The sequence below is a fragment of the Abramis brama genome, assembly GCF_963993115.1.
Source record: "Abramis brama genome assembly, chromosome: 6".
Taxonomy (NCBI): domain Eukaryota; kingdom Metazoa; phylum Chordata; class Actinopteri; order Cypriniformes; family Leuciscidae; genus Abramis; species Abramis brama.
The window spans coordinates 44,232,504-44,245,323 of NC_139968.1; the positions used below are offsets into that span (position 1 = coordinate 44,232,504).

The window sequence follows — 12,820 nt, forward strand, 5'->3', positions numbered from 1 at the left end:
AGTTTTTGTTCACACAGCAAGTGCCAAAACCTTTACCAACTTTCGTACCATTCCGATGAAGTAGAAAATTCTAAAAAAACAAAATGTAATTTTTTTCTGTCAAAAATGACTGAAGAGCACCAGATTAATGAAAGTATGTTGTAACAAAGTAACAACACCTTTCATGAGAAAAAAGTATATAAGCTCTTTTAAGTATTGGTGTTATCATTCAAGTCCATGGCACAAACAATGCAGTCTCAGGTGGTACTAAACTTTATTTTTCAAGGGGCCGATAGAGCGATAGACTCTAAATTCAAGATAAAATCCAGTTTTTAATGATGTTTATGTGTCTATGTGGTGTTTTTAATATGCTTTAAGACAAACCATGTGTAAATTCATAAGTCGACACCATTGCTGAGTGTTTTCTCCTTAAAACTGCAGTGAACCAAAGACAGTCTCAAAAACACGCTTTGAAATCGCTGGTGTTTCTGACGTCACAAACTACCTTGTAACCAATCAGATCAACGTGTGATCGTCAACCAGTGGATCTCTGAGCTGAGTGAGTGAGTGGAGGCGGGGCTCATTTGCATAAAAAAACTTAACACTAGCAACAAAAACCAGCAAAAAAAAAAAAACTACAAAAAAAAATATTACTTACAAATGTGTTTTACAATCTGCATTTGAACATTGATTTTACCATTTTTTGTGAGTCTCCTGTTTTAGCAAATTTAGCTAAAGAATACCTGCCTTAAAGTCTCAAGCTGTTAATAAACAACAATCCAATCTTTCTGAGGTTAATGACAGACAGCAGTCAATATTTAATCACCAATGATCTTGTAACTTGTAATTAAAACATCAGCTTTACTTTGAGGTTTTGGGCGGCTCCAGGCTTCACCTTCCCAAACAGGGTTGAGAACGGAAAACCCTTGTGTCCTCATACGGGAACATGCTGAATGTCAATATCACCTGCGGTTTAATCTCAGACACACACTCCTCCAATACTGTACGTCACTGCTCATGTCCTGAGGAACCGCCCGGGGCTACGCTTGCGTAACAACACACACACACGTCACTCACAAACACACTCGAAATGCATAAAAAATTGAAATACTGCCTGCAATTTAATAACAAACTAAGAAAAAAGATGTTCTAAAAGAAACTGCTGTAAATCTTGATCTTGTTCTACGGAGGTTTTTGAGGCAAAAATATCTCAACTTACTTAAAGTCTCCCTGTAGTCAATCATTTTATCCCTTAAAACTCACCTTTGATCACCAAAATGACATATTTAAACTTTTTTCCTTGAAAAAATGCCTTAAAATAGCTTGAATGTAACTCGACACCCTTGCCTCATTTAGTATGCGCGTTTCTATGAATATGCAAATGAGCCCCACCTCCACTCACTCACTCAGCTCAGAGATCCACTGGTTGACGATCACACGTTGATCTGATTGGTTACAAGGTAGTTTGTGACGTCAGAAACACCAGCGATTTCAAAGCGTGTTTTTGAGACTGTCTTTGGTTCACTGCAGTTTTAAGGAGAAAATACTCAGCAATGCTGTCGACTTATGAATTTACACATGGTTTGTCTTAAAGCAGATTAAAAACACCACAGACACATATAAACAACATTAAAAGCTGGATTTTCACCACAGGGGGACTTTAAGACAAGATAAATGTACCTGATAAGCAAAATTGCTTTGCAATGTATTAAAATATTTCATTAATTTATCTTGAATTACATTTATCTTACTTACGACATTGGATTTTTTAAACTGTAAACGTAAAAATTTACAACATACAAAAATGTGCCTGGCCACGTCTATTAGAATGCAAATATTACAATGATTTCTTTAAATATCTTAAAAAGTAGCTATAAAATTTCATAGATAAAAATATGAAACATGCATATTTAAGGCAGAGGTTATGTACATAAAACAAACTGCACAAATGACTAAACGGAGTATGTAAAGTTAGGGTTGAACTAATTTGTCTAAAAGAAAAAAATATTTGCTTAGCAACGGCAAAGGATTTTTTTTAATGAATTAAAAACAGAAATACCTGTATGCATAGATATTGTGAGTGGCGCTTGCAATCTTCTTGTTTTCATATAAATTATTCAGAACCCTCTGAACCTGTAGGAAAATAAATATGAAAACATGTCCAAAAAACATATGTGCACTCCACAGCAGACACTTCCAACATAACTGGAGTCAGAATATAAAAATATTCACACATCGACTGAAAGAGGAAAGAGGCTGCAAGCAACAGAACATTTCACAGTAATGCAACACCGACCACCGATACACACACACACACACACACACCGGCACAGGCTTATTTTCCAGTCTCTGCTCATCTTTAAAGGACTGCAGGATTGTTCCATAAACAGGAGATGACATTGTGACGAGAATGTATGTGTTAGATGAGTGTGTGCACAACATATTGACGCTCATAAAACACTATTTCAAAAAAACACGAGTGGACTTGAAACGCCACTTATTACTGCGACGTTGACCAATTCCTGCCGCAACAGGTCTGAGCATACGGTACGACTACATTCAATTAAATATAGCAGAGTAAAACAAACTCACAACCTGGAGTTATATTAAATACAAGAGCATTTCAATAAGCCAGATAACCAATACATTTATTCACGTATGGATATAACTGAAAGCAGGAAAATACAAAACTGTTTATGTGAATGTTTGCCAGTGTTGGGGGCAATGCCATGTAATCAGATTACCTTTCAAAGTAATGAAAACATTAACATAAAAATGTGCCCGATATATTAAAGCCAATCAATAATGGATTATTTCCTTCAGCTGAGACACTTCAGAATCGCACTGTTCACCATAATGGTTGAAATATGAAAGAAAAATACAGTTTAGTGCAACATGTGCAACACAAGTCTGTCATATCGGCTACATACAATTATAATGAGAAAATCATTGTTAATGTGTGTTTGGGACATGGCTTTTCATAGTCTTTTGTTTTTATAATCAGGCTCTCAAAATTATATAAAACTTTGGATTTAGATTTATCGGCCAATATATCGGTTATCGGCTTTCAAATATCAAGAATTATCGGTAACGACGAAAATGTTCATATCGGTGCATCCCTAAAATAAATGTATTTTGGTATAGGTTTTTTTTTTACTAGGGCAGTGTGAAACTGGGACATTGTCACGTCTGAATAGAACAAATCTTCTACAAAATGCCTCTTAAATCTAACACTATACTAAGCGATGAGCTGAACAAGTAAAGAGGAATAAATTCATTGTACAGTATGTCAGGTGCGTGTACAACAACTTTGCGTATAAATCTGGGAGCTTATGAAAGAAGCAACACATCCCTGATGCAACACACGACAAAAAGCACACGAATTCAACTCGCACGACAAGCACAGTGGACTTTACACGGACTTACAGGCAATATCTGGCTTTGATATGAAAATTTTGTCCAATAACTGATAATTCTTTATATTTGAAGGCCGATAACCGATAATTCTTTATATTTGAAAGCCGACAACCGATAATTCTTTATATGTGAAGGCCGATAACTGATATTTCTTTATATTTGAAAGCCGATAACTGATATTTCTTTATATTTGAAAGCCGATAACCGATAATTCTTTATATCTGAAAGCCGATAACCGATAATTCTTTATATTTGAAAGCCGATAACCGATAATTCTTTATATGTGAAGGCCGATAACTGATATTTCTTTATATTTGAAAGCTGATAACCGATAATTCTTTATATGTGAAGGCCGATAACTGATATTTCTTTATATTTGAAAGCCGATAACCGATAATTCTTCATATTTGAAAGCCGATAAACGATAATTCTTTATATCTGAAAGCCGATTACGATAATTCTTTATATTTGAAAGCCGATAACTGATATTTCTTTATATTTGAAAGCCGATAACCGATAATGCTTTATATGTGAAGGCCGATAACTGATATTTCTTTATATTTGAAAGCCGATAACCGATAATGCTTTATATGTGAAGGCCGATAACTGATATTTCTTTATATTTGAAAGCCGATAACCGATAATGCTTTATATTTGAAAGCCGATAACAGATATTTCTTTATATTTGAAAGCCGATAACCGATAATGCTTTATATTTGAAAGCCGATAACAGATAATTCTTCATATTTGAAAGCCGATAAACGATAATTCTTTATATCTGAAAGCCGATTATGATAATTCTTTATATTTGAAAGCCGATAACCGATATTTCTTTATATTTGAAAGCCGATAACCGATAATGCTTTATATGTGAAGGCCGATAACTGATATTTCTTTATATTTGAAAGCCGATAACCGATAATGCTTTATATGTGAAGGCCGATAACTGATATTTCTTTATATTTGAAAGCCGATAACAGATAATTCTTCATATTTGAAAGCCGATAACCGATAATGCTTTATATTTGAAAGCCGATAACAGATAATTCTTCATATTTGAAAGCCGATAAACGATAATTCTTTATATCTGAAAGCCGATTACGATAATTCTTTATATTTGAAGGCCGATAACTGATATTTCTTTATATTTGAAAGCCGATAACCGATAATGCTTTATATGTGAAGGCCGATAACTGATATTTCTTTATATTTGAAAGCCGATAACCGATAATGCTTTATATGTGAAGGCCGATAACTGATATTTCTTTATATTTGAAAGCCGATAACTGATATTTCTTTATATTTGAAAGCCGATAACCGATAATGCTTTATATGTGAAGGCCGATAACTGATATTTCTTTATATTTGAAAGCCGATAACAGATAATTCTTCATATTTGAAAGCTGATAACCGATAATTCTTTATATTTGAAAGCCGATAACAGATAATTCTTCATATTTGAAAGCCGATAACCGATAATTCTTTATATCTGAAAGCTGATTACCGATAATTCTTTATTTTTGAAGGCCGATAACTGATAATGCTTTATATTTGAAAGCCGATAACCGATAATGCTTTATATGTGAAGGCTGATAACTGATATTTCTTTATATTTGATAGCCGATAACCGATAATTCTTTATATGTGAAGGACGATAACTGATATTTCTTTATATTTGAAAGCTGATAACCGATAATTCTTTATATCTGAAAGCCGATAACCGATAATTCTTTATATTTGAAAGCCGATAACTGATATTTCTTTATATTTGAAAGCCGATAACTGATAAATATTGGCTGATAAATCTATTTAAATTTAATTTATATTAAATTTATATAATTTTAAGAGCCTGATTACAAAAACAAAAAGTCTCACCAGTAAAAGCCATGTCTCAAGCTTTGCTAAAAGAACCAGCAGGGCGAGAGTGACCAGATATTGAGTGTAAATCGGTTTTGTCCACAACACCAAGGAATTCAGATATTGATGTGAGAACCTTGGGAAGGCCTTTCTGTCCATCAAAATGGGTTTCAGCCTTATTTGTGCTGAGTGTCCCTCCATTATTAACCAAGAAAGAGAGTCAAAAATGATCCAGAGTGCTTTTCCGTACAGCCAGTCTGAAGCCACAGCACACAAGGACGACAGCATCATGACAAGAACACACCAAGCCAAGTGCTAATGAATATTTAAGACGGCGCACTTCCCCAAAGATTGAAGCCCCTATCAGCACGATTCATCTGTTTTCTCTCTGGCTAATACTCTCTCTGTGAACACCTGTGTCAGGCGGAGGATAATGAGATATCTTTTGAATGCAATGTGCAAATGTTGCCTTTTTATCAGCGTTGAACTAAACCAAATCGCAGAAAACACATCCTTTAAAACGTAAAAACCCCATTGATAGTTCCTCTGAGGTCGCGCTCGTCTATTGTGGAAACGTCTTAGTGTGGAACGGAAATCTAATTAAATGTTTTGAGATCTGTAGCTTGTGAAGATTTCCCTGAACAAACAGGTGTGTGTTGTTCCCCGGCGTCTTCGGTTCATAGACAAACTCATTTACAAAACTTCAGTCAACAATAACCTTTTATGAAAATTAGAGCACAGCCAAACTTTGAAGTTCCTGCTATTAACACAATATCAAGCAAGCAAAGATCAAAAAGGCCTCTGAAATCCCAACAGAACTACAAAGTGAATGAGAGAAATGCCTTGCGAATGCTTTCTCGTGGCCTTGTTTGTGTGGAACTAAAGCACTCAGACAAACCCTCTCAGCTGTTCGGCTCAACTCAACTTATACATTGATTTTATATCAAGCTTGTCTGGCTAATTTCAGTGTGATAAGGTTGCTCGGTTCGCTTCAGGGCGTCTGTATGGCACTGCACCATAACACTGATGATTGTCCAACAAGAATCCATAGACTCATTCAGAGAAAAATACCATATACTATACTTTTACATGTTCTCTCATGCGAAATGAGAGATTCTGCTCATCAGAAGTGGATCAAACATGGATAAAATCACCTTTAACCGGTTTAATCCCCCCCAAAAATGAGTTGCCCCTTAAAATCAATAATTATTTTGTTACATTTTCATGGAAAAGTGAGTGAAAAATTGTGTTTTATGTTCGGTCACAATTGGGATAATGTGTATACTGAAAACTCTGGTAACACTTTACAATAAGGTTTCATTAGTTAACTACATTAGTTAACATGAACTAATAATGAACTGCTCTTTCTCAGCGTTTATTAATTCTTCAGCATCTTTTACTAATATATTATTAAAATCAAAGGTTGTATTTGTTAACATTAGTTAATGCACTGTGAACTAACATGAACAGCTGTTAACTAATATTAACAAAGATTAACTAATATAGTAACAAATGTATTGATCATTGTTAGTTAGTACATTAACTAATGTTAACTAATGAACCTTATTGTAAAGTGTTACCAAAATTCTTATATAGCCTATATCAGCCCAGTTATTTAACACATTTTAAACTCTTTCATGTCATTTTAGGGATACTATTAAACATCATAACCTTTATACAACACTTATAGACCAAAACATTTCCCACCGGTCACTATTGCTGCCATCAACATCTTTACTCATTCCATGACCACACTCAACAAAACTGAATAATTGTGAATTTATATATTAATACTAGACACCTTAAAGACATTACAATGATTTTTGGTACACATTATCTTACTTTACTAACATTTTGTGTGCAAACAAGAATTAAACTGCTCTGGTCATGTGACATTTTACACTAACCATGTGAAACAACACAAATGTAACTGAGACCCTTTTATTCTCTCCATATTTGCTGGAAATGCACTAAAACAGCAGTCGATATCATTTTGATATCTTCATAAATGAACACTTTCTTCGCGGTCACGATTGTGTCCGGTGGGATTAAATGGGTTAAAGCTCCCAGAATAACATCACATCTCAACCCCAATCAGAAAAACTCAATGAGGAACTAAAAAAAAGAAGAAGAAAAGGAAAGATAATAGCAAACACTAATGGGTCTTCTATCCAAACGAATTATAAAGAGTAATATATATATATTATGCAGATGTCTGGTAAGACATCTATATCTAGATATATATATATATAAAGACACATCTAGAGCAGATGACGTTAATCAAGCGCTCTGTCTGTGTGAAACATCATCTACCGACTCATTATGACCGCCGCTAGCCTAGCATAGCTAGCGAAAGCGGTCATATAGGGATTGTCAAAGTTTTTTTTTTTTTTTTTTTTCGTCAATCTACTGAATTTTCCGTCAACGATACCAGGGACACCGAAACACGGGGGAACATGAAATTTGGTGGGCATGTAGCCCCACTAGACTTTTACGGAAAAATTTCGTTTGGTCCCCGGGGGCCACTCCCCCCCCCGCGCTGGGCCCCCCCAAACCCAAAAAATGCAGTTTTTCCTAAATAACTACCTGAACCGTGGCACCGAGGATGAAGAAATTTTTATGGTATGTTGCTCTTAAGGGCCCACATCAACCTAGCCCATAATCAGTCATTTGTGATTTGCGCCCCTCCCATAAAAAATGAAAATGCAATATTATTCTGCTTTAATCGCCCCTATCTTCAGTTGAGATGTTCAGAACTGCACCATATTTCATGTGTATGATTAACTTGACATCCTCTGGGGGTATGCTAAGTTTCGTAGAATTTCATCCATGGGGGGGTATAAAATAAATTCATTTATGTGCACATTTAGTGACTGTACACTCATCGGCCTGTAGATGGTGGTGTTGAGCGAAGGGTTGCTGGTTTAGGATGATACTGTCACACACACACATGCAGGAATACAAACAAACACAAGCATGCACACACACTGACATCCACACGCACAGACACACACCCATACACACACATACAAATCCACATGCACAGACACACAAACACACACGCGCACACACATGTACGCACGCATACATACACGCACAGACACACACACACACGAACACACACACATACACACACACACAGACAGACATGCACATACTACTACTTTTTTTAGGTATATACATAAACACGCAATACAGCCAAATTACTCCACGTCATTTATTTTTGTGGAAAGCCAGTGCAGGCCTGAGCGGCGGTCATATTTTGTACCGCCATGCGGTACATCTAGTTTCATAGAGAGAACTGTAATTTAATTCCTCGCTTGTCTGGGGGATTTCAAAGCAGTTTTTATATGAAGCTCCTCATTTGCATTTAGTATTATATTTAAACTCATCTCACCGCAAATGCTTTTAACACACCTATGCATAAAAAAACAGCATTAAAGAAGAGAATAAGATCTGCGCTCAGCACACTTACAATGTGAACAAAACACACTGTGACAGATTAACATGATACTGAGACACGATTACGCCTCATGCCACTCCATTCAGCAAAATCATCTCTGTCTTAACTCTCTCCACACCAGCGTTTCTGTAATGTAACGGCCACCAGAATATTCAGTTTGTATGAATATCTGAACGTGCAATTTATCAAAAGAAAGAACTCTGCTTTAAAAAAAAAAAAGTTTTATTCTAGCTTCATGCATTCTTTTTTTTTATCAACACTTGAATGCAGGTTTCATTAAAAAAAGCAACATTTTAAACAAAAAGCTGAGAAAATTGTGTTTTTCCAAAGACTACAATGTGCATAAATTCAATGCTTTTATCGCTTGTTTCAGCTTCTTTTCCTCCTGTGATTCTGTGCTCTTTCTGAAGATGCGTAATAGCGCCACCTACAGTATGACAGTGGAAACGGAAAATTACGTCAATTGCGGGAAAGGCAATTTTTTTGTTAACCCTTAAACAGGCAAGAGTAGAAAATGATAAGCAAAAAATAGTTTCATGTAATTTCTTATATCATCTGGACTTAAGTAAAACATATCCAAAAGAATTTTTGAAATATTTGATATATTTTGGATTTTATGAGTTGTGACTCCCAGGTCACGTTGCCTGTTTAGGGTATAAAAAAAGGACTGTAACTGTAACTGCCATTGCATGTTTAAAACAATTATATCCTATACTTCTCCTGATCTAATGTTGACAAATTATATATCATTCGAAAGCTTACGAATTCAAGATTCAGCCTGTGAAAACTGTTTTGAAATCGGACCCTGCGTTACCATAAAAATGGTACTTTAACCCCTTAACTGTCACCCCCTTTTTGAGAATGGACATTAAAATGCACTATTCAAACTTAAATGGTTGTAATTCAAGAATGCTTTTGGGTGTAGACCTAAGTTTGGTCTTGTTTTAAAGAAAACACTCTGCACATTATTGCTGAAGTGAAAGCACTTAAAAAAATGAAAGTATGAAAAAGTTATGGAAGTTTAAATTTACAGTAAATCAAATATACTGTACTTAATATTCTTTTATATATAATATCTATTTTACAAAATATTTTTTACTCTAAAATTAATATCAAATCAAAGCCATATATCTAACCATGTTTTGTTCCAAATTTGAAGTTGATATCACAAAACTTGAAGTTCCCATGAGATTTTGTTTAGGCGTAATACCAGAAATAGCCACCGGGTGACATACATTCCATTGAATTTAATTGTATGCATTCTGCTGTAACAAATTAATACATTTCTGTCCAAATAACACTTCTGTCACAAAATATCAAACCTTGAGACTCAGACCTTTCTAACAATATTTTGTCAAGATTAGAAAAGGTTTTGATCATAAATTATGAAACATGATTACGCCCAAAAGGGGTGGAGCCAGATAAAAGAATTTAGACTACCGTTTCTATGGTAATGCAATGTCCAATTTCAAAGCGGTTTTCACAGGATGAATTCTGAGTTTGTAAGCTTTCAAATAATACCTAATTTATGATAACTACTAAAATATGTGATTTAATAAAAAAGGTGGTAAAAAGATATTATATTTTAGAGGATAATATATATATGTTATGCTTTTTAGAGGATAATATTATTTTATCATTTTTTATTGACAAATACTAGATTATATGTTTTATTATGAACTTTTAGCATGAAAACAAAAGTTTCAATTATTAAAAGTGTGTGCATCGACTTTTTGTGACAAACGCCAGAACTCCTGTTATGATGTAGATTTTTTGAGGTGCACTCTTGTCATAAATCCATCTATTACTGTTCCTACATAATTCGTAACAAAAAACAGAGCTAGAATATCTATTTAGGAGTCTTAGACCTTTCCAACGATATATAGTTTGTCATGATTAGATTAGGATTTAATTGTAATATAGTGAATTAAAAACTCAAAATACACAGATAGTCAAAATTAGAGTTAATCCCTTTTTTATACCCTAAACAGGCAACGTGACCCAGGAGTCACATATATTTCAAAACGTGCTAAATAACAACATGAACAACATATTAATTCATTTTCTTCTTCAGCACTTTAAGACAATGTTCACAATTAATGTTAGCAGTATTATTATTATTTTTCCAGAAGAAAAGTAAGTTTAATATATATTTACTTTCCTCAAAATCTGAATGTCCTGCACCACTGGCAGCCATGTTGGATTTAGGTCAGGCTGACTAATTTATCACAAAAAACTTGAAGCAAATCATGTGACCAGCATACTCAAGACAGACCAGGCTGTGATAAATGATAAAAGGATTTGATGAAAAAATCGTTCTTAGGCCCCAAAAAAGACAATAAAAACTATGTGACTCGTGAGTCACGTTGCCTGTTTTAGGGTTAAAACACTTTTCTTATCCCAGCTTTATGCAATCATTGGTTGATTTCCTTGAAAAGTGTAAAAAAGTAAAATGCTGATTATTTTATTTATGTTTTATTAATTACCTAAAACTAGGGCTGCACGATTATGACAAAAATCATAATTGTCGATTATTCCCTTGAAATTGTAATTACGATTTTCACAATTTACATTGAATGATGTTTTGAATAGCTTTATAATATTGTTTAGAGCGACTGCATGCCATATTGTTATATCAAAATAAACAAGATGAAAACACTCTTCCTGAGAAACTTTAAGCCTCAAATGTCAAATTTTTTTTTGTTGAAGAAACCAAATCAAAGTAAAAAATATGCATGGTATTATAATGCTATACTAAAACTAAAATGAAAATAAATTAAGAAAAAAAACCTTAAGATAAACTGTAGAAAGTACATCTGTAATTGTAATCGCGATTTCAAATTCGATTAATTGTGCAGCCCTACCTAAAACACAAGACAATAAATATTCATTTAAATATTTTATTACTGATAAAAAGTATAAATTATTATTATTATTTAAGCAAAGTTGTTAAGTGATCTAAATGCAAGAATGGAGTGAGTTTCGTGAGTACAAAAGAAATGTAAACAGCATTGAGGGAAACCTGTTCGAAAACAGTTTTCGCTGTAAAAAATCTCATATCTCAGATAGAAAGTTATCAATTAACAAAGATTAACTAATATAGTAACAAATGTATTGATCATTGTTAGTTAGTACATTAACTAATGTTAACTAATGAACCTTATTGTAAAGTGTTACCAAAATTCTTATATAGCCTATATCAGCCCAGTTATTTAACACATTTTAAACTCTTTCATGTCATTTTAGGGATACTATTAAACATCATAACCTTTATACAACACTTATAGACCAAAACATTTCCCACCGGTCACTATTGCTGCCATCAACATCTTTACTCATTCCATGACCACACTCAACAAAACTGAATAATTGTGAATTTATATATTAATACTAGACACCTTAAAGACATTACAATGATTTTTGGTACACATTATCTTACTTTACTAACATTTTGTGTGCAAACAAGAATTAAACTGCTCTGGTCATGTGACATTTTACACTAACCATGTGAAACAACACAAATGTAACTGAGACCCTTTTATTCTCTCCATATTTGCTGGAAATGCACTAAAACAGCAGTCGATATCATTTTGATATCTTCATAAATGAACACTTTCTTCGCGGTCACGATTGTGTCCGGTGGGATTAAATGGGTTAAAGCTCCCAGAATAACATCACATCTCAACCCCAATCAGAAAAACTCAATGAGGAACTAAAAAAAAGAAGAAGAAAAGGAAAGATAATAGCAAACACTAATGGGTCTTCTATCCAAACGAATTATAAAGAGTAATATATATATATTATGCCGATGTCTGGTAAGACATCTATATCTATATCTATCTATATATATATCTATATATATATATATATATATATACAGTGCAATGCATAAGTTAATACACCCATGCTAAAGTTGACTAAAAAGAGGAATAAAAAATCATATTTTGGAAATTGAACTTAATGCCTTAATTTAAAAAATTAGGAAAAATCCAACCTTTTAGGACACCAATTTTCTTTGTGAATGAATAATGTATCGTAAATAAATAAATGTTCTTCCTTAAAAATACATGGTGCATAAGTGAGTACACCCCTATGTTAAATTCC

General features: G+C 33.8%; 1 protein-coding gene across 5 annotated transcripts in view; it reads right to left on the minus strand.

The window, feature by feature from the left end:
- Positions 1 to 12,820, minus strand: part of impact (impact RWD domain protein) — a 52,915-nt gene that overhangs the window by 12,574 nt on the left and 27,521 nt on the right. For all 5 annotated transcript variants that reach the window (XM_084116772.1, XM_084116769.1, XM_084116771.1 and 2 more), the window contains one exon: positions 2,039 to 2,112. In XM_084116772.1, the coding sequence (XP_083972898.1) occupies positions 2,039 to 2,112 (74 nt within the window). The remainder of the gene's footprint in view (positions 1 to 2,038; positions 2,113 to 12,820) is intronic.